Source organism: Taudactylus pleione, unplaced genomic scaffold, assembly GCF_031769625.1.
Source record: "Taudactylus pleione unplaced genomic scaffold, aTauple2 ptg000976l, whole genome shotgun sequence".
Taxonomy (NCBI): domain Eukaryota; kingdom Metazoa; phylum Chordata; class Amphibia; order Anura; family Myobatrachidae; genus Taudactylus; species Taudactylus pleione.
Window position 1 is genome coordinate 451,284 of NW_028285377.1, and position 26,679 is coordinate 477,962.

Sequence of the window (26,679 nt, forward strand, 5' to 3'; positions counted from 1 at the left end):
AAAACTCAGGACGAGTGCGGAGCACCGCTCTGTCCTGGTGAAAAAAATCAGAAAAGGAGGACGACAGGAAAGCGCCCCCAACTCAGACACCCTTCTGGCAGAAGCAATTGCCAGGAGAAAAACAGTCTTAAACGTCAGCCACTTGAGGTCCACCGACTCAAGCGGCTCAAAAGGAGGACCCTGCAAGACCCGTAGCACCACCGCCAAGTCCCAAGGAGCCACAGGAGGCACGAAGGGAGGCTGGATCCTGAGAACACCCTGGAAAAAGGTGTGAACATCTGGCAGTGTAGCAATCCGTCGTTGAAACCACACGGACAAAGTGGACACATGAACTTTCAGAGAGGCAAGGCGTAAGCCGAGGTCCAAACCCGATTGAAGAAACTCCAAGATTCTGGAAACCCGGAACACCTGCGGATCATAGTTTCTGGATTCACACCACTGAAAGTAAGTGTGCCACACCCTGTGGTAAATCCGTGCGGAAGCAGGCTCTCGTGCCCTACGCATGGTACCAATGACCGAACTGGAGAAACCCCTAGACCTCAAGACTGCTGTCTCAAGAGCCACGCCGTCAAAGACAGCTGACCCAGATCCGGGTAAAGGCAGGGCCCTTGAGACAACAGGTCCCGACGCTGATGAAGAAGGTACGGAGCGTCGATGGAGAGGCACCTCAGATCGGAGTACCAAGGATGTCTGGGCCACGCCGGAGCTACCAGCACGAGCGTGCCGTCGTCCTGCTTGAATTTCCGCAGAACCCGAGGAAGTAGGGATATCGGAGGAAACAGATATGCCAGGTGAAACGTCCATTTCACCGACAGTGTGTCTACCAGACAGGCGCCTCCGTCTCTTGTCCTTGACCCGTAAACGGGCAACTTGGGATTGTGACGGAAGGCCATCAAGTCCAGCTCTGGCAGCCCCCACCTGTCCACGAGTAGCTGAAAACACCTCTGGGTGAAGCGACCATTCCCCAGGATGCACGTGGTGACGGCTGAGGAAGTCCGCCTCCCAATTGAGGACTCCGGGAATGAAGACTGCCGAGATCGCTGGAATGTGACACTCCGCCCAAGCAAGAATGCGAGACACCTCCGACATCGCTGCCCGACTGCGAGTTCCTCCTTGGTGGTTGATGTACGCCACCGTGGTGGCGTTGTCGGACTGCACCTGAATCGCCCTTCCGTGAAGAGCGGGGCCAGACAACTGCAGGGCCCTGTATACTGCCCGCAGTTCCAGGATGTTGATGGGGAGAAGAGCTTCCTCCGCAGACGAACGACCCTGAAGCGACAATGAACCGGTCACTGCCCCCCAACCCCGGAGACTGGCATCCGTCGTGAGCAGGACCCAGTCCGGGATCCAAAAGGGGCGCCCCTCGACCAGATGCGCTGTCTGAAGCCACCAAGCCAAAGACTGCCGAACCTCCGGGGACAACACCAGCATCTGAGAGCGGATCCGGTGAGGTAACCCGTTCCATTCCGATAGAATCAGCCCCTGCAGGGGCCGGGAATGGAACTGGGCAAATTCCACCATGTCGAATGTCGACACCATGGACCCCAGAACTCTCATAGCTGAATGGACCGACAGGCGGCAACTGCTCAGGCAACTGTGTATCCGCAGCTGCAGGGAGGAGACCTTCTCCGGAGTCAGGAAAATCCGTTGCTGACGAGAATCCAGCAGGGCTCCCAAATGAACCATCCGCTGTGATGGAATCAGGGAGGACTTTTTCAAATTTATCAGCCACCCGTGCGCTTGCAGGCAAGCGATCATCAGGTGGAGATGTTGAAGCAGTACCTCCGGGGAGCTCGCCAGCAACAGGAGGTTGTCCAGATACGGCAGTAGCCGTACGTTCTGGTTCTGAAGATGTGCGGCCATGACCGCCATAATCTTCGTGAATACCCTCGGTGCCGTGGAGAGGCCAAAGGGTAGTGCCCGGAACTGAAAATGAAGGATAACGAACCTCAGATACCGCTGATGTGAAGGCGCTATCGGAACTTGGAGGTAGGCATCCTGGATATCCAGGGACACCATGTAATCCCCCGGTTCCATCGCCAGAATGATGGAACATAACGTTTCCATCCTGAACTTGGGAACCCTGAGGAATTTGTTCAGAGACTTCAAGTTAAGGATAGGGTGATGAGAACCATTGGGTTTCTGCACCAGAAACAAAGAAGAATAGTACCCCGTCCCTCGTTGTAATTGAGGAACGGGAACAATGACCCCTGCTTTCAGCAAGGACTCTATAGCTTCCTGAATCTGTAAAGTCTTGGTCGTGTCCTGAGAAGGACTCATGCAGAAAAACTGGTGGGGCGGCCTGTGCCGAAAAGACAGGGTGTACCCCTGGGAGACCACTTCTCGAACCCAGGCATCCGTGGTGGTATTGTGCCAGCACTGGGCAAATAGAAGCCGGCCTCCCACTCTGGGGTCCCCCAGAGGGAGGCCCATCCCATCAGGCATAAGGTTTATCTTCCTGCTTGGAAGAAGCGCGCCTGGCACTCCAGGCCTGCTTCTTGGGCTTAGAAGCGGCCTTGGTTGCCGACTGCCTCGGGAAGGACTGACCTTTGGCCTTGCCCTGAACCCGAAAGGACCGAAAGGCAGAGCTCCGTACCTTAGTGGGTGCAGAAGCCGAAGGGAGGAAGGCAGATTTAGATTTAGCCAGAGTATCCACTATTTTGTCCAAGTCCGGACCAAATAGTAGTTCTCCATTGAAAGGCAAGGCCTCCAGGCCCTTCTTTGAATCAGAGTCCGCTCTCCAGGACCTCAGCCATAAGGATCGGCGGGCAGACACTGCTGCAGCCGATACCCGAGAAGTCAGCAGACTAGCATCCAAAGAGGCTTCTCCGATGTAGGAAGCAGCGTCCCTCATCTGTCCCAACAACGCCCTCTGGACATCCGGAGCGTCGTCCGGAAAGGTATCCTCCAAGGCGTTGGCCCATCCCTCAATGGCCTTGGCCACCCAGGAGATGGTCATGGACGGTCGGGCCACTGCACCTGAGAGGGAGTAAATAGACTTCAAGCAAGTCTCCACTTTCCTGTCCGTGGGATCCTTCAGCGAGGATATAGACGGCAATGGCAAAGTAGCGCTCCGTATTAAACGGGTGACGTGAGAATCCACCGCCGGTGGAGTTTCCCATTTCTTACAATGTGCCTCAGGAAAGGGGTAATTAGAAGCCAACCGCTTCTGAGGAAGGAATCTCTTACTGGGCGCCTGCCAAGCTACTGCCATATGATCCGTCAACTGATCCGACAGGGGAAACACTGCAGAAGCCACCTTAGTTTTTTTAAAACTAGGATACTTCGACTTAGGAGCTGGGGCCTCATCCTCTATCAAGAGAATGGCACGCACCGCCCTAACCAGTGCTCGCACATTAATGGACGATTTGGTATCCACTTCCTGGACCGATGTGTCCGAGTCCGTGTCGTCATGCACTTCCCCATCATCTGAGGTCCCCTCCGAGTCCGATACTTGTGCCGCCTGCGCCATTAGTGGGCGTTTTGATGCCCTGGAAGGCATGTCAGTCTGCAACATTGACTGAAAAGCCGAAGACGCGGCCGCCAAATTTTGTACGGAGCTGGAAGCACATCCACCCAGGGTGGAGGAGCCGCCAGAGGGGCCTGGAAAGGCACCACAGACTGCTGCGTCACCGGGGAAGCCTGTACATACATAGGCAACCCCGCAAAAGGACCAACCGACTGAGACCCTGGGGGGCTGCGCAATAATTGCGGGACACCCGGGGAATGGGGGCCGGACGGCTGGGGCAACGCCCTAGCAGGAACCACAGTCGGTACCGACAGACGGTCCGCAATAGACACCAGCATTTGAGAAAACATCGCCCACGGTGGTTCCTGCCACCTGGCACCGACTACACAGGCCATCCAGTGACAAAACCTCCTTATCCACTCCTGCAGAACATCGTCCGCAGGAGACCAACACCGGAGCCACGGAGTGCTCAATCTCCTCGTCCGACATGACAAAATATATGATATAAATAAATATATCTGGCAACAGAGCCGAAACAAGCGCACTCACCAGTGTGCTGAACAACAGCCCACAATATGGCACTGAGTAACACACAACTGTATGTGACGGACCTCACAAATACGTGATTTATATAGGTGAGGTCTGAAGAAACGCCCCTCCCCCACACACCTGTAGGGCTTGTAGGAGAAGTAAAGGGATAGGTATAAGCTGACAGTAAGTAGAAATTAGCATAGACAGGCAGCACTAGTAAAAGTCACATACCATGCAGGAAGATATACTCACTGCACCTTTCCACTACAATCACCCTCCCAGATTCAGTGTCTGGGAGGGCTATAGTGCTGTGTACACTGTCCTTGTCGGGGGAGAGGTACACAGGGGGGACCGGTCCGCGTGCTCCCTGAGAGTATCTGCGCTGCCACAGAGAAAATGGCCCCCAGAGACCTCAGAGGAGGAGTGGCCGAGTAGCTGCAGCTCAGCGACGCCAGACTACAAGCTGAAAGGCGTGCTGAGCTGAGGGGAGGAGCCGCTATACAGGGAAGGCTTCCTCCCCAGGCTAGCCATTAACCCCCGGGTTGCCGGCATCCCGCTTGCCAAGAATTAACCCTGGTGGTCTAGTGGACTGACGGGGTATTCCTCATTAGAGGGGGAGCCCGCCGCCACCGCTAGCGGCCCCCAGTCTGTCCCCTGGAACCGGGGGCAAAGGACTGCATAGTCTGGCAAGACCCGCGAGCCGCCGCTAATCGGCAACTCGCGGCTTACCTTGTCCCCGGCGTCTCCGGCAGCAGTCCAGGGAGGTACCCAGAGTCCGGCTAGTACGGACTCAGGCCTCCAGCCGCAATCCCCAGTGCGATACTGGCATTGTGGCGCCAGCGGGGGCGTCTGTATAGACAGCCCTTCGCTGCCGCTACAAAGCCAAGTTATAAGAAAAAAACCTAACAGGCTCTTCTTTTTTTTTGTTAAAATAAATGAAAAAGCTTTTGGGGCCTGCTCCTGAAGCCCCCCTGCGCAGGGTGACCCGACTCCGGCCGGGCACCAACTAAAACTGAGGTGCTGTGGCTCGGGGGCGGGGTATAGAGGAGGATGAACCCAAGTGCATCCTGGGAGCAGCTAAAGCTTTAACTGCGTGGTGCCTGTGGATCCAGATGCAGCTATACCCCAAGGTCAACCCTGTGGACCCCCTATGGACCCTGAAGTAGAAACAAATCATTCAATGCAAAAAAATCTGTGGAAATCTGTGTGTTTGAAAGTTCCCCGTGACGGACGATGCGATGAGTTTAAGGAGCGGCAGCGCGTGATCACTCTCCCTACATTTCCCTAGCAGTGGAGCCCCGGTCTCTTGTGCTGGAATAGAGTCATCTGTGTGTAGTCTCCACTTCCTTCTCCACTCGCCTGGTCAGCGTCCTGTTCTCGGCTCTGTGCAGGGAGCCGCCGCGTCTCTCACTACAGGATTTCAATGTCTCACTACCTCGCGCTCACTTCAAGGCCTTGAAAAAGTCATACGTGACGAAATGCGTTGGTAAAAAAAAAACCACCCACTGACATCACCACAGAAGTGAGCGCGAGGTATTAAGACATTCAAATCCTGTAGTGAGAGACGCTACTGTCACTGCCACTAATCTTCGACTAACCTGCCACTGCTACCAACATTCCACTAGCCTGCCACTGTCACTAACCTGCCACTGCACTAGCCTGTCACTGCCACTAGCCTGTCACTGCCACTAGCCTGCCACTGTCACTAGCCTGCCACTGTCACTAGCCTGCCACTGCCACTAGCCTGCCACTGCCACTAGCCTGTCACTAACCTTCCAATAGCCTGTCACTGCCACTAGCCTGCCACTGCCACTAGCCTGTCACTGCCACTAGCCTGCCACTGCCACTAGCCTGTCACTAACCTTCCAATAGCCTGTCACTGCCACTAGCCTGCCACTGCCACTAGCCTGTCACTGCCACTAGCCTGCCACTGCCACTAACCTGCCACTGCCACTAACCTGCCACTAACCTGCCACTGCCACTAACCTGCCACTAGCCTGTCACTGTCACTAACCTGCCACTGCCACTAGCCTGCCACTGCCACTAGCCTTCCAATAGCCTGTCACTGCCACTAGCCTGTCACTGCCACTAGCCTGTCACTAACCTTCCAATAGCCTGGCACTGCCACTAGCCTGCCACTGCCACTAACCTTCCAATAGCCTGCCACTGCCACTAGCCTGCCACTGCCACTAGCCTGTCACTAACCTTCCAATAGCCTGGCACTGCCACTAGCCTGTCACTGCCACTAACCTTCCACTAGTGACTCATGCTCCAAAAAGCAAACAAAAAAAACAAAACTATTTTTTTAATGGGGCTGCTGCTTCAATCATCATAGATGGGGTTAGTTGTTGGGTCCATGAGTGCGACAACCTTCCAGAAGCCGGACTTACCTCCCTCTTCTGCATCCATTTTAAAGTGTACAAAAATGTGCAGAACTTTAGTTTGTAATCAAGCTTTTTGGTAATTCTGTAATGATTACTCACATAAACAGCAGATCCCTTATTGCACAAGTTATACTTTGGACAATACCTTTCTTGTGCTGTGGGTAGGCGAGGTCCCTCTCTCTGGTGTTTCTGTGCTAGAACCGGCTGCTTCTGTAACAACAGATAACAAGATAACATAAGATGGGAGAGCAGAGTGGAAATGAGGCGTGCTCCTAGCAGAGTATACATGACGCGTGCTCCTAGCAGAGTGTACATGAAGTATGCTCCTAGCAGAGTATACATGACGTATGCTCCTAGCAGAGTGTACATGACGTATGCTCCTAGCAGAGTGTACATGACGCGTGCTCCTAGCAGAGTGTACATGACGCGTGCTCCTAGCAGAGTGTACATGACGCGTGCTCCTAGCAGAGTGGACATGACGCGTGCTCCTAGCAGAGTGGACATGACGCGTGCTCCTAGCAGAGTGGACATGACGCGTGCTCCTAGCAGAGTGGACATGACGTGCGCTCCTAGCAGAGTGTACATGACGCGCGCTCCTAGCAGAGTGTACATGACGCGTGCTCCTAGCAGAGTGTACATGAGGCACGCTCCTAGCAGAGTGTACATGAGGCACGCTCCTAGCAGAGTGTACATGAGGCGTGCTCCTAGCAGAGTGTACATGAGGCGTGCTCCTAGCAGAGTGTACATGAGGCGTGCTCCTAGCAGAGTGTACATGAGGCGTGCTCCTAGCAGAGTGTACATGAGGCGTGCTCCTAGCAGAGTGTACATGACGCGTGCTCCTAGCAGAGTGTACATGACGCGTGCTCCTAGCAGAGTGTACATGACGCGTGCTCCTAGCAGAGTGTACATGACGCGTGCTCCTAGCAGAGTGTACATGACGCGTGCTCCTAGCAGAGTGGACATGACGAGCGCTCCTAGCAGAGTGGACATGACGCGTGCTCCTAGCAGAGTGGACATGACGCGTGCTCCTAGCAGAGTATACATGACGTGCGCTCCTAGCAGAGTATACCGCACTTCTAGGAGCTGTGAAGGGGAATCACACATGACAGTAGTATGTGATGTGACATCACTAGGTGGTTAGGGCATATGAGGACACAAGTCTTCATGTTTCTGGCCACTTATGTTTGTGGGGTCACTTGGCTTCATTACCCCCATCCTCCCTTGTGATAATGACCCTAATGGTGTCAACACTGCACATCCACCTGTGCAGGTAGGTAAGAGTCTTCCCAGGAGAACCGTGAGCCGAGAAATACAGTCCACAATTCTCCAGCACATGTGAATAGGCCACAGCCTCCACAGTTATTAGGAAAACAGCCACAAAATACAATCCCTAGTGCAGCATTGGAGACTTGGCCTGTACTGACCACCCTTCACCACTAGAGGGGGCTATCACACAGGGACACATATATAGGATACTAATAAGTTCCACATGTTTCCATGATGCGATGATGTAAGTGAGAGACAGGAAGTGGCCACGTGTCCAATCACACAGCAGCGTCATATACAACAACTGAGAGACTTCACTATCAACATCTAACCTGCTCAGCACTACTAACAGAGATGATATAAATGAGATATAGGAATAAAGTGCACGTGGTAATAATTCATCTTATACATATAACACGAGGAATGTTTTCTATATATGTTTTTGAGCGGCAGCTCTTCACAATGGAGAAGACGGGAGGAATAGGGGGAGAATAGGAGAAGAAGGGAGGAATAGGGGGGAGAATAGGGGAAGACTGGAGGAATAGGGGGGGAGGAATAGGAGAAGACGGGAGGAATAGGGGGGAGAATAGGAGAAGGCGGGAGGAATAGGGGGGAGAATAGGAGAAGAAGACGGGAGGAATAGGGGGGAGAATAGGAGAAGAAGACGGGAGGAATAGGGGGGAGAATAGGAGAAGACGGAAGGAATATGGGGGAGAATAGGAGAAGAAGACGGGAGGAATAGGGGGGAGAATAGGAGAAGACGGGAGGAATAGGGGGGAGAATAGGAGAAGACGGGAGGAATAGGGGGAAGAATAGGAGGAGACGGGAGGAATAGGGGGGAGAATAGGAGGAGACGGGAGGAATAGGGGGGAGAATAGGAGAAGACGGGAGGAATAGGGGGGAGAATAGGAGAAGACGGGAGGAATAGGGGGGAGAATAGGAGAAGACGGGAGGAATAGGGAGGAGAATAGGAGAAGACGGGAGGAATAGGGGGAGAATATGAGAAGACGGGAGGAATAGGGGGGAGAATAGGAGAAGACGGGAGGAATAGGGGGGAGAATAGGAGAAGACGGGAGGAATAGGGGGGAGAATAGGAGAAGACAGGAGGAATAGGGGGGAGAATAGGAGAAGACGGGAGGAATAGGGGGGAGAATAGGAGAAGACGGGAGGAATAGGGAGGAGAATAGGAGAAGACGGGAGGAATAGGGGGGAGAATAGGAGAAGACGGGAGGAATAGGGGGGAGAATAGGAGAAGACGGGAGGAATAGGGGGGAGAATAGGAGGAGACGGAAGGAATAGGGGGGAGAATAGGAGGAGAAGACGGGAGGAATAGGGGGGAGAAGACGGGAGGAATAGGGGGGAGAATAGGAGAAGGTGGGAGGAATAGGGGGGAGAATAGGAGAAGAAGACGGGAGGAATAGGGGGAGAATAGGAGAAGATGGGAGGAATAGGGGGGAGAATAGGAGAAGAAGACGGGAGGAATAGGGGGAGAATAGGAGAAGACGGGAGGAATAGGGGGGAGAATAGGAGAAGACGGGAGGAATAGGGAGGAGAATAGGAGAAGACGGGAGGAATAGGGAGGAGAATAGGAGGAGAAGACGGGAGGAATAGGGGGAGAATAGGAGAAGACGGGAGGAATAGGGGGAGAATAGGAGAAGACGGGAGGAATAGGGGGGAGAATAGGAGAAGGCGGGAGGAATAGGGGGGAGAATAGGAGAAGACGGGAGGAATAGGGGGGAGAATAGGAGAAGACGGGAGGAATAGGGAGGAGAATAGGAGAAGACGGGAGCAATAGGGGGGAGAATAGGAGAAGACGGAAGGAATAGGGGAAGGCGGGAGGAATAGGGGGGAGAATAGGAGAAGACGGGAGGAATAGGGGAAGGCGGGAGGAATAGGGGGGAGAATAGAAGACGGAAGGCATAGGGAGGAGAATAGGAGAAGACGGGAGGAATAGGGGGGAGAATAGGAGAAGACGGGAGGAATAGGGGGGAGAATAGGAGAAGGCGGGAGGAATAGGGGGGAGAATAGGAGAAGACGGGAGGAATAGGAGAAGACGGGAGGAATAGGGAGGAGAATAGGAGAAGACGGGAGGAATAGGGAGGAGAATTTGAGAAGACGGGACAGAGAACAGCAGAAAGGGCTGGCCTGAGCCACCATAGGAGGCAGCGGACACTGGGCAGAGGCAGAGAGCAGCAGAAAGGGCTGGCCTGAGCCACCAAAGGAGGCAGCAGACACTGGGCAGAGGCAGAGAGCAGCAGAAAGGGCTGGCCTGAGCCACCATAGGAGGCAGCGGATACTGGGCAGAGGCAGAGAGCAGCAGAAAGGGCTGGCCTGAGCCGCCATAGGAGGCAGCGGACACTGGGCAGCGGCAGAGAGCAGCAGAAAGGGCTGGCCTGAGCTGCCATAGGAGGCAGCATACAATGGGCAGAGGCAGAGAGCAGCAGGAAGGGCTGGCCTGAGCCGCCATAGGAGGCAGCGGACACTGGGAAGCGGCAGAGAGCAGCAGGAAGGGCTGGTCTGAGCCGCCATAGGAGGCAGCGGACACTGGGCAGCGGCAGAGAGCAGCAGAAAGGGCTGGCCTGAGCTGCCATAGGAGGCAGCATACAATGGGCAGAGGCAGAGAGCAGCAGGAAGGGCTGGCCTGAGCCGCCATAGGAGGCAGCGGACACTGGGAAGCGGCAGAGAGCAGCAGGAAGGGCTGGCCTGAGCCGCCATAGGAGGCAGCGGACACTGGGCAGCGGCAGAGAGCAGCAGAAAGGGCTGGCCTGAGCCGCCATAGGAGGCAGCGGATACTGTGCAGAGGCAGAGAGCAGCAGGAAGGGCTGGCCTGAGCGCCATAGGAGGCAGCGGACACTGGGAAGCGGCAGAGAGCAGCAGGAAGGGCTGGCCTGAGCCGCCATAGGAGGCAGCGGCAGAGAGCAGCAGAAAGGGCTGGCCTGAGCCACCATAGGAGGCAGCGGATACTGGGCAGAGGCAGAGAGCAGCAGAAAGGGCTGGCCTGAGCCACCATAGGAGGCAGCAGACACTGGGCAGAGGCAGAGAGCAGCAGAAAGGGCTGGCCTGAGCCACCATAGGAGGCAGCAGACACTGGGCAGAGGCAGAGAGCAGCAGGAAGGGCTGGCCTGAGCCGCCATAGGAAGCAGCATACAATGGGCAGAGGCAGAGAGCAGCAGGAAGGGCTGGCCTGAGCCACCATAGGAGGCAGCAGACACTGGGCAGAGGCAGAGAGCAGCAGGAAGGGCTGGCCTGAGCCACCATAGGAGGCAGCAGACACTGGGCAGAGGCAGAGAGCAGAAGGAAGGGCTGGCCTGAGCCACCATAGGAGGCAGCGGACAATGGGCAGAGGCAGAGATCGCTCCTTACCTAAGACCCAGGAATGTGACCAGCACTAACTGTTTTGTGTTTTCACAAATACTAATGGTTTGGAGTTGGACAGGGTGCGTGGGAAACATGAAAGGGCATAACTGCGCACGTCTGCTATTCGTGGAGAGAGAGGATGGCGAACAGACGGATAGGCAGAAAAATCACCCTGTGACGCAATATAAGTGAAAGGACTAATGGCCAAATTAAAAACGAAAGAATCATTTTGGGAAACAGAGGTCACCACCGCCCCCTCCCCACCCATAAAAGGCAGCAGACTGTCAATCACTGAGAGTCTGCTGCCGCTCTGTGTATGTATGCGCAAAATGGGTCAGGCGCCTGCGTGTCTCTGTTCTCACGTCTTTTGGAATTGAATACGGCGAATAGCGAAGGCGCGCTCTGTAAATTTCTGCTGCTACAATACGCAATGTAAGCGAAAAGTCCAGCATGTGAAAAAGTATCGCGGGTGCGATAGTAATTGAATACAGCCCTAAGTTGAAATGCGATGCACCTAGGACGCACCAGCAGACTGCGCTGAGAAAACAGGAGATATGGTAAGAACTTACCTTTATTATCTCCGTTTCTACAAAGTCCTTAGCGTGCCAAAGTCTGTTTATTGGCAGGCCAACCCCTCTTATGAAATCCATAAAGGACAAACAAAGAGTCCGATTTTCTCAAAGAACTGGTACAGTTCACGTAAATCCGCAGAGCCCGTACCACATCCAAAGAAGCCTCACCAGCTGTGAGATCAGATGAATTAAAGGCTGGGACCACAATTTCCTCGTTAATGTGGAAACTAGACACCACTTTAGGAAGGAATTCGGGGCGGGTACGAAGTACCGCCCTATCCGAATGAAAAATTAGAAATGGGGGACGACACGAAAGAGCCCCCCAAATCCGACACCCTTCTGGCTGAAGCAATAGCCAAAAGGAACACTGTTTTTGCCGTAAGCCATTTCAGATCCACAGAACCCAGAGGTTCAAATGGAGGATCCTGTAGCGCCTTCAGGACCACAGCCAGATCCCATGGAGCTACCGGATGGACATAGGGAGGCTGGATGCGAAGAACACCCTGCATAAAGGTACGGATATCAGGCCGCGTAGCAATCCTTCGTTGAAACAAAACAGACAGGGCAGAAACATGCACCTTCAGTGAAGCAAGGCGTAGACCTAAATCCAAGCCTGCCTGAAGGAAAGCCAACACTCTTGATATTCTAAACTCGCGAGGATCGTACGCTTTAGGGAGACACCACTCAAAATAGGCATGCCACACCCTGTGGTAAATTCTAGCTGAAGCCGGCTTACGAGCATGTAACATGGTATTGACCACCGCTCTAGAGAAACCCTTGGACCTCAAGAGGGAAGTCTCAAGAGCCGCGCCATCAAAGATAGCCGACTCAGGTCCGGGTAGAGACAAGGACCCTGAGACAATAGGTCCGGCCTCTGAGGTAACAGCCAAGGAGTGTCGATGGATAGACACTGGAGATCCAAGTACCAACTCCTTCTGGGCCACGCAGGGGCCACCAGCAGGATCTTGCCTCCTTCCTGTCTGAACTTTTGAATTACTCGAGGGAGCAGGGAGAACGGAGGAAACAGGTACGCGAATTGGACGTTCCATCGAGCCGACAGAGCGTCCACCAGGAGAGCTCCTGCGTCTCTTGTTCGGGATCCGTACGCCCACAGCTTGTGGTTGTGTCTGGAGGACATGAGGTCTATTTCGGGAAGACCCCACTTGTCCATCAGGAGTTGGAACACCTCCTGGTGAAGAGACCATTCCCCCGAGTGTACATCGTGGTGGCTGAGGAAGTCCGCCTCCCAGTTGAGCACACCCGGAATGAAGACGGCCGGAAGATTGCCTTCTGCCCAAGTCAGGATGCGGGACAGCTCCCTTAGAGCCGCTTGGCTTCGAGTTCCTCCCTGACGATTTAGGTAAGCCACCGTAGTGGCGTTGTCTGACTGAACCTGCACAGGTTTCCCAGCAGGAATGGTCTTGCATGCTGCAGCGCCCTGAACACTGCTCGAATTTCCAATATATTGATTGGCAGGTCCGATTCCTCTGACGTCCACCGGCCCTGGAAGACGTGTGGGCCTGTCACAGCGCCCCAGCCCCTAAGGCAGGCATCCGTTGTTAGAAGGGCCCAATCCGAAATCTAAAATGGACGTCCCCTGCTGAGATGAGACTTTTGTAACCACCACGTCAAAGACAGGCGCACTTCCGGAGTGAGCCTGATCATCTGCGTCTTTATTCGAAGGGGATTTCTGTCCCATCTGGACAGGATCAACATTTGTAGAGGCCTGGAATGGAACTGGGCATACTCCACCATGTCGAACGTTGATACCATGGACCCCAGTGACTTCATCGCTGAGAGAAGAGACACTCGGCGACTGCATAGAACATTGCGTATCTTGGACTGCAACAGGGCTATCTTTTCCTCCGTCAAGAAGATCCTCTGTCGCTGAGAGTCCAACAATGCCCCGAGATGGACCATTCTCTGAGAAGGAATTAGAGAGGACTTCTTCCAATTCATTATCCAGCCATGAGCCTGCAATACAGATATTGTCACTGGTAGATGGCTTCAAAGGACTTGTGGCGACCCTGCCAACAACAGAAGGTCGTCCAAGTAAGGTAACAGGCGAACTCCCTGCAACCGCAGGTGTGCCGCCATGACCGCCATTACTTTTGTGAACACCCGAGGAGCCGTAGAAAGGCCAAACAGTAGAGCCTGAAACTGGTAATGGAGGTCCAACACTGTAAATCTGAGGTAACGCTGATGAACCCTGGCAATGGGGATATGCAGGTAAGCATCCTGAATATCCAGGGACACCATAAAATCCCCAGGCTGCATAGCTAAAACAATAGAACGCAGAGTCTCCATTCGGAACCGAGGGACCCTTAAAAATTTGTTCAGGAACTTGAGGTTGAGTATAGGTCGGTATGATCCATTTGGTTTTTGAAGCAGAAAAAGGTTGGAGTAATATCCGGTCCCTCTCAGGGATAACGGAACAGGTTCTATTACTCCCATCTGAAGCATAGAACGCACCAACTCTTGGATTGCTAGAGCCTTTGTTGGATCTGAAGAACCTGCTGTTACAAAGAACTGATAAGGAGGCCTTCTGCAGAAGGAGAGGGCATATCCCTGAGATACCACCTCCCTTACCCAAGTGTCTGTGGTGGTTTTGAACCAACACTGGGCATATTGCAGAAGTCTGCCTCCCACCTTGGGATCCCCCAAGGGGAGGCCCAACCCGTCAGGCTGAGGGTTTGTCATCCGGCTTGGCAGCTGGACGTCTGGTACTCCAAGCTTGCTTCTTGGTCTTAGCGGTCTTTTTGGGACCTGAAGGTCTCGGAAAGGACTGAACCCTAGGTTTTCCCGGAGGGCGATAGGGCCGAAAGGACGGATTTTTAGACCCAGACGGAGTCGGGGCTGAAGGTAGACATGCAGATTTGGCAGCCGCCAACGTGTCCACTATTTTGTTCAAAGCTGGTCCAAACAGGACCTGCCCATTGTAGGGTAAGCATTCCAAGCCTCTCTTGGATTCAGCGTCCGCCCTCCAAGAACGTAACCACAAGGAGCATCGAGCGGCCACAGCCGCCGCAGAAATCCTAGAAGTAAGCAGGCTCAAATCCAAAGCTGCTTTGTTAATGTACGTAGCGGAATCCGGAAGGTTACCCACTAACACAACCTGTTCGCTGGTACCCTCAGAAGCAAATGATGCTTCCAAAGCGTCCGCCCACCTTACCATAGCCTGAGCCACCCAGCAGACAGCCATAGCTGGTCTAGATGCTCCTCCAGCAACGGAATAGATAGACTTAAGGCAAACCTCCACCTTACGGTCTGTAGTATCCGTTAGAGAAGACATAGACGGCATAGGCAAAGTTGCGCTCATTACTAAGCACGTAACGTGAGAATCCACCTGAGGAGGAGACTCCCATTTAGTGAAGTAATCTTCCGCAAAGGGATATGTACGAGCCAGACGCTTGTGAGGTTGAAATCTTTTTCCCAGAGATTTCCAGGCCTCCTCCATGTGATCAACTAGCTGACCAGATAGAGGGAAAACTGCTGCAGCTCCTTTAACCTCTTTAAAATAAGTATGAGTAGGCGCTGCAGGTAAGTTGTCGTCAGTAATTACCATGGCCGCACGGACTGCCCGTATGAGGCCTGGAATGTAAATACTAGACTTGGACACTGACACTCCTCAAGTAGGGTCAGAGGCTGACAAATCTAGAATTTCGCCCTCATCAGACGAGCCGTCATCCTCATCATCCTGAGCGGATGGATATGACAATAACGGTCTTTTAGCAGGTCTAGTTTGATCCTGCTGAGAGCTCCGCACCCCAGAATCAGACAAACCTGGGTCAGCCAGATTAAGGACCTGTTGCGGGGAGCACTGCATTACTATCGGTCCCGGAACTCCCAGAATAGGAGGCGGGACTACCGCCTGCTGTGCAAACCCCAATTGTGGAAACGTAGGAGGGGCTGCAAGCCTATTTACAAGAACCGTCAGGGCTTGTGCAAAACAAGCCCAAGGTGGTTCCTCAGAGGTGCTGGGTACAGCAGAGGTACCAGGGATGGCCAAACATGCAGCACATAACCCATCCTGGAGTACCGCCCCTCCCCCACACCTGCTTTACATCTGGAGCAGGAAAATAGGAGAGGAGCTCCTCTAACAGAGTCCTCACTGGACATAGTGGTATGTGACACTCCTCTCACAGAAATAAATCTAAAACTGTGAGGTAAATTCCTACCCTGACAGTACTGGCACTGAGAGGGCTGGTCAGGAGGAAGAAATAGGGATAGCTAAAATGGCTGACAGGAGAAAAGATCAGACACACAGCGCTAGCATAAAGTCACATACAATGCAGAAAACCCTGCACTAACTGCACTATCATATACACAGACCTACAGCCTGGCAGTGATAGCGCTACATACGCTGACCTTATACTGGGAGGAGAGGTATGTAAGGGGCACCCAGGCTCCGCACCCTGCACCACAGCGTCTTTGCTCATAAAATGGCCGCCGGAGGATGAAGGGAGGCGGGCCTGGGGAGGATAACTGCTTCAGCCCGCCAAAAACTCAACGTAAGGCGGCGGAGAGCAGTGATGGGGAGGAGCCTCCTGTGCGCTACAGGGAAGACATCCTCCCCTGGCAGGCCATTAACCCGCCGGGATGCTGGAGCATGTTCCGCAACGCTCCAGCCCCGTATACCTGGTGGTCTAGTGGAGAGCGCAGGCATCCGCCTGGCTCCACTATACTGCCGCCCCAGGGAGCCCCCAGCCCTGGGGACGCCGGACTGTTAGTCAGTGGGCGCCTACCGCAGACGCCCGCTGCTTACCTTAGTCTGTATATGGGAGACTGTACTGAGTAATATGATATGTGACACCTGTATATCTGTGTGCTCCTGAGTCTGTATATAGGAGACTGTGCTGAGTAATATGATATGTGACACCTGTATATATCTGTGTGCTCCTGAGCCTGTATATGAAGACTGTGCTGAGTAATGTGATATGTGACACCTGTATATCTGTGTGCTCCTGAGACTGTATATAGGAGACTGCGCTGAGTAATGTGATATGTGACACCTGTATATCTGTGTGCTCCTGAGTCTGTATATGGGAGACTGCGCTGAGTAATGTGATATGTGACACCTGTATATCTGTGTGCTCCTGAGTCTGTATATGGGAGACTGCGCTGAGTAATATGATATGTGACACCTGTATATCTGTGTGCTCCTGAGTCTGTATATGGGAGACTGCGCTGAGTAATGTGATATGTGACACCTGTATATCTGTGTGCTCCTGAGTCTGTATATGGGAGACTGCGCTGAGTAATGTGATATGTGACACCTGTATATCTGTGTGCTCCTGAGACTGTATATGGGAGACTGCGCTGAGTAATATGATATGTGACACCTGTATATCTGTGTGCTCCTGAGTCTGTATATGGGAGACTGTGCTGAGTAATGTGATATGTGACACCTGTATATCTGTGTGCTCCTGAGGCTGTATATGGGAGACTGCGCTGAGTAATGTGATATGTGACACCTGTATATCTGTGTGCTCCTGAGGCTGTATATAGGGGAGACTGTGCTGAGTAATGTGATATGTGACACCTGTATATCTGTGTGCTCCTGAGTCTGTATATAGGAGACTGCGCTGAGTAATGTGATATGTGACACCTGTATATCTGTGTGCTCCTGAGGCTGTATATAGGGGAGACTGTGCTGAGTAATGTGATATGTGACACCTGTATATCTGTGTGCTCCTGAGTCTGTATATGGGAGACTGCGCTGAGTAATGTGATATGTGACACCTGTATATCTGTGTGCTCCTGAGTCTGTATATGGGAGACTGCGCTGAGTAATGTGATATGTGACACCTGTATATCTGTGTGCTCCTGAGTCTGTATATGGGAGACTGCGCTGAGTAATGTGATATGTGACACCTGTATATCTGTGTGCTCCTGAGTCTGTATATGGGAGACTGCGCTGAGTAATGTGATATGTGACACCTGTATATCTGTGTGCTCCTGAGTCTGTATATGGGAGACTGCGCTGAGTAATGTGATATGTGACACCTGTATATCTGTGTGCTCCTGAGTCTGTATATGGGAGACTGCGCTGAGTAATGTAATATGTGACACCTGTATATCTGTGTGCTCCTGAGTCTGTATATGGGAGACTGCGCTGAGTAATGTGATATGTGACACCTGTATATCTGTGTGCTCCTGAGTCTGTATATAGGAGACTGCGCTGAGTAATGTGATGTGTGACACCTGTATATCTGTGTGCTCCTGAGTCTGTATATGGGAGACTGCGCTGAGTAATGTGATATGTGACACCTGTATATCTGTGTGCTCCTGAGTCTGTATATGGGAGACTGCACTGAGTAATGTGATATGTGACACCTGTATATCTGTGTGCTCCCAAGTCTGTATATGGAGACTGCGCTGAGTAATGTGATATGTGACACCTGTATATCTGTGTGCTCCTGAGTCTGTATATGGAGACTGCGCTGAGTAATGTGATATGTGACACCTGTATATCTGTGTGCTCCTGAGTCTGTATATGGAGACTGTGCTGAGTAATGTGATATGTGACACCTGTATATCTGTGTGCTCCTGAGTCTGTATATGGAGACTGCGCTGAGTAATGTGATATGTGACACCTGTATATCTGTGTGCTCCTGAGTCTGTATATGGAGACTGTGCTGAGTAATGTGATATGTGACACCTGTATATCTGTGTGCTCCTGAGTCTGTATATGGGAGACTGCGCTGAGTAATGTGATATGTGACACCTGTATATATGTGTGCTCCTGAGTCTGTATATAGGAGACTGCGCTGAGTAATGTGATGTGACACCTGTATATCTGTGTGCTCCTGAGTCTGTATATAGGAGACTGCGCTGAGTAATGTGATATGTGACACCTGTATATCTGTGTGCACCTGAGTCTGTATATAGGAGACTGCGCTGAGTAATGTGATATGTGACACCTGTATATCTGTGTGCTCCTGAGTCTGTATATAGGGGAGACTGCGCTGAGTGATGTGATATGTGACACCTGTATATCTGTGTGCTCCTGAGTCTGTATATGGAGACTGTGCTGAGTAATATGATATGTGACACCTGTATATCTGTGTGCTCCTGAGTCTGTATATGGAGACTGTGCTGAGTAATGTGATATGTGACACCTGTATATCTGTGTGCTGTGTACATTGTAGCACTATGTATACAGACTCAGACGCACACAGATATACAAGTATCAGATATCACATTAATCACAGTCAGCTGGCGCTTCCTAGTCATTACATTGCAAGTGAGATGGATTTTTTGGAAATATTACGTCCGGCGCTAGGAAAGTCTCGCAGGACTCTTTGGCATGACTACAACAATGAAGTGTAAGGGACACATCTGTGTTTCAGCATTAACATATAATCTGCATAAGAAAGTTTCAGGACTAATTACAGCAGAGAAGACATAAGGGGCAATGTCAGGTTGCCGGCAGTAACAGCAATGATACAATGCAGGATCTCACACATAGTAGTTGTGTACAGTGTGTCTCATTGTGTCAGCCCAGCAGTTATATCCGGATAGACAATTATCTGCGGATCTCTTACCTTCCTCAGGATCCTGCTGACGACTCTCAGACCATTCTTCTTCCTGGCCTGCAGGTTCCACTAGGAGACATTCTACAAGTGATCGCAATAAGAGAAGGTTTATAAAGGACCTAATTAAATCCACCTCATTTAACACTCGTAACGTTACCATTCAGATCACATAAAGCCTGGAAACATGGAAGCGTTCTCCACATGTTCTCTGTGATCTTCACAGGTGTAAAAAGTGAAACCTGTCTGAGAGTAATTATATTATAGGAGCCCTGTTACCCTGTTAGGAATCAAATCACTGCAAACTTATTTAGCAGAAGAGTGGCGTAAAATGAAGACCATTAATCTATATATAGTATAACATACAGTCCCTGGGAGGCGTCTGTCTGTGTGCTCGGGAAAATCCTGGGAACCACTGGACGTAGGATGATAGAGCTGTCACTATTCTAGCATTTGTAGAGGAAGGTTTAGGTGTGCGAAACATTCCTCTAGGACAGGTGTGCGACACAGTAATGTATGACAGGTGTATGACACAGTAATATATGACAGGTGTATGACAGGTGTATGACACAGTAATGTATGACAGGTGTATGACACAGTAATGTATGACAGGTGTATGACACAGTAATGAATGACAGGTGTGTGACACAGTAATGTATGACAGGTGTGTGACACAGTAATGTATGACAGGTGTGTGACACAGTAATGCATGACAGGTGTGTGACACAGTAATGAATGACAGGTGTGTGACACAGTAATGTATGACAGGTGTGTGACACAGTAAAGAATGACAGGTGTATGACACAGTAATGTATGACAGGTGTATGACACAGTAATGTATGACACGTATATGACAGTAATGTATGACACAGTAATGTATGACAGGTGTATAGCACAGTAATTTTTGACAGGTGTGTGACACAGTAGTGTATAACAGGTGTATGACTGTAATGTATGACAGGTATATGACACAGTAATGTATGACACGGGTATGACACATTAATGTCATATGTATGACAGGTGTATGACACAGTAATGTATGACAGGTGTGTGACACAGTAATGTTTGGCAGGTGTGTAACACAGTAATGTATGACTGGTGTATGACACAGTAATGTATGACAGGTCTATAGCACAGTAATGTATGACAGGTGTGTGACACAGTAATGTATGAAACTAATATATGACACAGTAATGTATGACAGGTGTGTGACAGAATAATGTATGACACAGTAATGTATGACAGGTGTGTGACACAGTAATATATGACACAGTAATGTATGACAGGTGTATGACACAGTAATATATGACAGGTGTATGACAGGTGTATGACACAGTAATGTATGACACAGTAATGTATGACAGGTGTATGACACAGTAATGTATGACAGGTGTATGATAGGTGTATGACACAGTAATGTATGACACAGTAATGTATGAAAGGTGTGTGACAGTAATGTATGACAGGTGTGTGGCACAGTAATGTATGACAGGTGTGTGACACAGTAATGTATGACAGGTGTGTGACACAGTAATGCATGACAGGTGTGTGACACAGTAATGCATGACAGGTGTGTGACACAGTAATGCATGACAGGTGTGTGACACAGTAATGTATGACAGGTGTGTGACACAGTAATGCATGACAGGTATATGACACAGTAATGTATGACAGGTGTATGACACATTACTGTGTCATACACCTGTCATACATTACTGTGTCATACATTACTGTGTCATACACCTGTCATACATTACTGTGTCATACATTACTGTGTCATACACCTGTCATATATTACTGTATGACACAGTAATGTATGACAGGTGTATGACACAGTAATGTATGACACAGTAATGTATGACAGGTGTGTGACACAGTAATGTATGACAGGTGTATGACACAGTAATGTATGACAGGTGCATGACACAGTAATGTATGACAGGTGTATGACAGTACTGTATGACACGTATATGACACAGTAATGTATGACACTAATGTATGACACAGTAATGTGTGACACAGTAAAGTATGACAGGTATATGACACAGTAATGTATGACAGGTGTGTGACACAGTAAAGTATGACACATTACTGTGTCACACACCTGTCATACATTACTGTGTCACACACCTGTCATACATTACTGTATGACAGGTGTGTGACAGTAATGTTTAACAGGTGTGTGACTGTAATGTATGACAGGTATATGACACAGTAATGTATGACACGGGTATGACACAATAATGTCATATGTATGACAGGTGTATGACACAGTAATGTATGACAGATGTATGACAGGTGTGTGACAAAGTAATGTATGGCAGGTGTATAACACAGTAATGTATGACAGGTGTATGACACAGTAATGTATGACAGGTCTATAGCACAGTAATGTATGACAGGTGGGTGACACAGTAATGTATGACACGTATATGACAGTAATGTATGACACAGTAATGTATGACAGGTGTATAGCACAGTAATTTTTGACAGGTGTGTGACAGAGTAATGTATGACAGGTGTGTGACACAGTAATGTATGACACAGTAATGTATGACAGGTGTATGACACAGTAATGTATGACAGGTGTGTGGCACAGTAATGTATGACAGGTGTATGACACAGTAATGTATGACAGGGGTGTGGCACAGTAATGTATGACAGGTGTGTCACACAGTAATGTATGACAGGTGTATGACACAGTAATGTATGACACGTATATGACAGTAATGTATGACACTAATGTATGACACAGTAATGTATGACAGGTGTGTGACACAGTAATGTATGACACAGTAATGTATGACATGTGTATGACACAGTAATGTATGACAGGTATATGACACAGTAATGTATGACACGGGTATGACACAATAATGTCATATGTATGACAGGTGTATGACACAGTAATGTATGACAGATGTATGACAGGTGTGTGACAAAGTAATGTATGGCAGGTGTATAACACAGTAATGTATGACAGGTGTATGACACAGTAATGTATGACAGGTCTATAGCACAGTAATGTATGACAGGTGGGTGACACAGTAATGTATGACACGTATATGACAGTAATGTATGACACAGTAATGTATGACAGGTGTATAGCACAGTAATTTTTGACAGGTGTGTGACAGAGTAATGTATGACAGGTGTGTGACACAGTAATGTATGACACAGTAATGTATGACAGGTGTATGACACAGTAATGTATGACAGGTGTGTGGCACAGTAATGTATGACAGGTGTATGACACAGTAATGTATGACAGGGGTGTGGCACAGTAATGTATGACAGGTGTGTCACACAGTAATGTATGACAGGTGTATGACACAGTAATGTATGACACGTATATGACAGTAATGTATGACACTAATGTATGACACAGTAATGTATGACAGGTGTGTGACACAGTAATGTATGACACAGTAATGTATGACATGTGTATGACACAGTAATGTATGACAGGTGTATGACACAGTAATGTATGACAGGTGTATGACAGGTGTATGACACAGTAATGTATGACAGGTGTGTGACACAGTAATGTATGACAGGTGTGTGACACAGTAATGTATGACAGGTGTATGACACAGTAATGTATGACAGGTGTATGACACAGTAATGTATGACAGGTGCATGACACAGTAATGTATGACAGGTGTATGACACAGTACTGTATGACACGTATATGACACAGTAATGTATGACACTAATGTATGACACAGTAATGTATGACACAGTAATGTATGACAGGTGTGTGACACAGTAAAGTATGACAGGTATATGACACAGTAATGTATGACAGGTGTGTGACACAGTAAAGTATGACACAGTAATGTATGACAGGTGTGTGACACAGTAATGTATGACAGGTGTGTGACAGTAATGTTTAACAGGTGTGTGACACAGTAATGTATGACAGGTGTGTGACACAGTAATGTATGACACAGTAATGTATGACAGGTGTATAACAGGTGTATGACAGTAATGTATGACACGTATATGAGACAGTAATGTATGACACTCATGTATGACACAGTAATGTATGACAGGTGTATAGCACAGTAATGTAACGCGTGTTTGTGACACAGTAATGTATGACAGGTGTGTGGCACAGTAATGTATGACAGGTGTGTGGCACAGTAATGTATGACAGGTGTGTGACACAGTAATGTATGACAGGTGTGTGACACAGTAATGTATGACAGGTGTGTCACACAGTAATGTATGACAGGTGTATGACACAGTAATGTATGACACGTATATGACAGTAATGTATGACAGGTGTATGACACAGTAATGTATGACAGGTGTATAGCACAGTAATTTTTGACAGGTGTATGACACAGTAATGTTTGACAGGTGTGACACAGTAATGTATGACACAGTAATGTATGACAGGTGTGTGACACAGTAATGTATGACAGGTGTGTGGCACAGTAATGTATGACAGGTGTATGACACAGTAATGTTTGACAGGTGTGTGACACAGTAATGTATGACAGGTGCGTGACACAGTAATGTATGACAGGTGCGTGACACAGTAATGTATGACAGGTGCGTGACACAGTAAAGTATGACACAGTAATGTATGACAGGTGTGTGACACAGTAATGTATGACAGGTGTGTGACAGTAATGTTTAACAGGTGTGTGACACAGTAATGTATGACAGGTGTGTGACACAGTAATGTATGACACAGTAATGTATGACAGGTGTATAACAGGTGTATGACACAGTAATGTATGACAGGTGTGTGACAGTAATGTATGACAGGTCTATAGCACAGTAATGTATGACAGGTGTGTGACACAGTAATGTATGACAGGTGTGTGACACAGTAATGTATGACAGGTGTGTGACACAGTAATGTATGACAGGTGTGTGACACAGTAATGTATGACAGGTGTGGAACACAGTAATGTATGACAGGTGTGTGACACAGTAATGTATGACACTAATGTATGACACAGTAATGTATGACAGGTGTATAGCACAGTAATGTAACGCGTGTTTGCGACACAGTAAAGTATGACAGGTATATGACACAGTAATGTATGACAGGTGTGTGACACAGTAATGTATGACAGGTGTGTGACACAGTAATGTATGACAGGTGTGTGACACAGTAATGTATGACACAGTAATGTATGACAGGTGTATGACACAGTAATGTATGACAGGTGTGTGACACAGTAATGTATGACAGGTGTATGACACAGTAATGTATGACAGGTGTGTGGCACAGTAATGTATGACAGGTGTGTGGCACAGTAATGTATGACAGGTGTGTGGCACAGTAATGTATGACAGGTGTGTGACACAGTAATGTATGACAGGTGTGTGACACAGTAATGTATGACATGTGTGTGACACAGTAATGCATGACAGGTGTATGACACAGTAATGTATGACACTAATATATGACACAGTAATGTATGACAGGTGTGTGACAGAATAATGTATGACACAGTAATGTATGACAGGTGTGTGACACAGTAATATATGACACAGTAATGTATGACAGGTGTATGACACAGTAATATATGACAGGTGTATGACAGGTGTATGACACAGTAATGTATGACAGGTGTATGACACAGTAATGTATGACAGGTGTATGATAGGTGTATGACACAGTAATGTATGACACAGTAATGTATGAAAGGTGTGTGACAGTAATGTATGACAGGTGTGTGGCACAGTAATGTATGACAGGTGTGTGACACAGTAATGTATGACAGGTCTGTGACACAGTAATGTATGACAGGTATATGACACAGTAATGTATGACACGGGTATGACACATTAATGTCATATGTATGACAGGTGTATGACACAGTAATGTATGACAGATTTATGACAGTAATATGACACAGTAATGTATGACAGGTGTATGACAGTAATGTATGACAGATGTATGGCAGGTGTGTGACACAGTAATGTATGGCAGGTGTATAACACAGTAATGTATGACAGGTGTATGACACAGTAATGTATGACAGGTCTATAGCACAGTAATGTTTGACAGGTGGGTGACACAGTAATGTATGACAGGTGTGTGACACAGTAATGTATGACAGGTGTGTGACACATTAATGTATGACAGGTGTGTGACACATTAATGTATGACAGGTGTGTGACACAGTAATGTATGACACGTATATGACACAGTAATGTATGACACATTAATGTATGACAGGTGTATAGCACAGTAATGTAACGCGTGTTTGTGACACAGTAAAGTATGACAGGTATATGACACAGTAATGTATGACAGGTGTGTGACACAGTAATGTATGACAGGTGTGTGACACAGTAATGCATGACAGGTGTATGACACAGTAATGTATGACACTAATATATGACACAGTAATGTATGACAGGTATATGACACAGTAATGTATGACAGGTGTGTGACAGAATAATGTATGACACAGTAATGTATGACAGGTGTGTGACACAGTAATATATGACACAGTAATGTATGACAGGTGTATGACACAGTAATGTATGACAGGTGTGTGACAGAGTAAAGTATGACACAGTAATGTATGACAGGTGTATGACACAGTAATGTATGACAGGTGTGTGACACAGTAATGTATGACAGGTGTGTGACACAGTAATGTATGACACAGTAATATATGACAGGTGTATGACATGTGTATGACACAGTAATGTATGACACAGTAATGTATGACAGGTGTATGACACAGTAATGTATGACAGGTGTATGACACAGTAATGTATGACAGGTGTATGATAGGTGTATGACACAGTAATGTATGACACAGTAATGTATGAAAGGTGTGTGACAGTAATGTATGACAGGTGTGTGGCACAGTAATGTATGACAGGTGTGTGACACAGTAATGTATGACAGGTGTGTGACACAGTAATGTATGACAGGTGTGTGACACAGTAATGCATGACAGGTGTGTGACACAGTAATGCATGACAGGTGTGTGACACAGTAATGTATGACAGGTGTGTGACACAGTAATGCATGACAGGTGTATGACACAGTAAAGTATGACACTAATCTATGACACAGTAATGTATGACAGGTATATGACACAGTAATGTATGACAGGTATATGACAGTAATGTATGACACTAATGTATGACACAGTAATATATGACAGGTGTATAGCACAGTAATTTTTGACAGGTGTGTGACAGAGTAATGTATGACAGGTGTGTGACACAGTAATGTATGACACAGTAATGTATGACAGGTGTCTGACACAGTAATGTATGACAGGTGTATGACACAGTAATGTATGACAGGGGTGTGGCACAGTAATGTATGACAGGTGTGTCACACAGTAATGTATGACAGGTGTGTCACACAGTAATGTATGACAGGTGTATGACACAGTAATGTATGACACGTATATGACAGTAATGTATGACACTAATGTATGACACAGTAATGTATGACACAGTAATGTATGACAGGTGTGTGACACAGTAATGTATGACACAGTAATGTATGACAGGTGTATGACACGTGTATGACACAGTAATGTATGACACAGTAATGTATGACAGGTGTA

General features: G+C 48.8%; 1 protein-coding gene across 3 annotated transcripts in view; it reads right to left on the reverse strand.

Annotated features, from left to right (window-relative positions):
* KIAA2012 (KIAA2012 ortholog) overlaps nucleotides 1–26,679 on the reverse strand; it is a 287,207-nt gene that overhangs the window by 119,492 nt on the left and 141,036 nt on the right. For all 3 annotated transcript variants that reach the window (XM_088460713.1, XM_088460714.1, XM_088460715.1), the window contains 2 exons: nucleotides 19,127–19,198; nucleotides 6,530–6,594 (listed from right to left, as the gene is read on the reverse strand). In XM_088460713.1, the coding sequence (XP_088316839.1) occupies nucleotides 6,530–6,594; nucleotides 19,127–19,198 (137 nt within the window). The remainder of the gene's footprint in view (nucleotides 1–6,529; nucleotides 6,595–19,126; nucleotides 19,199–26,679) is intronic.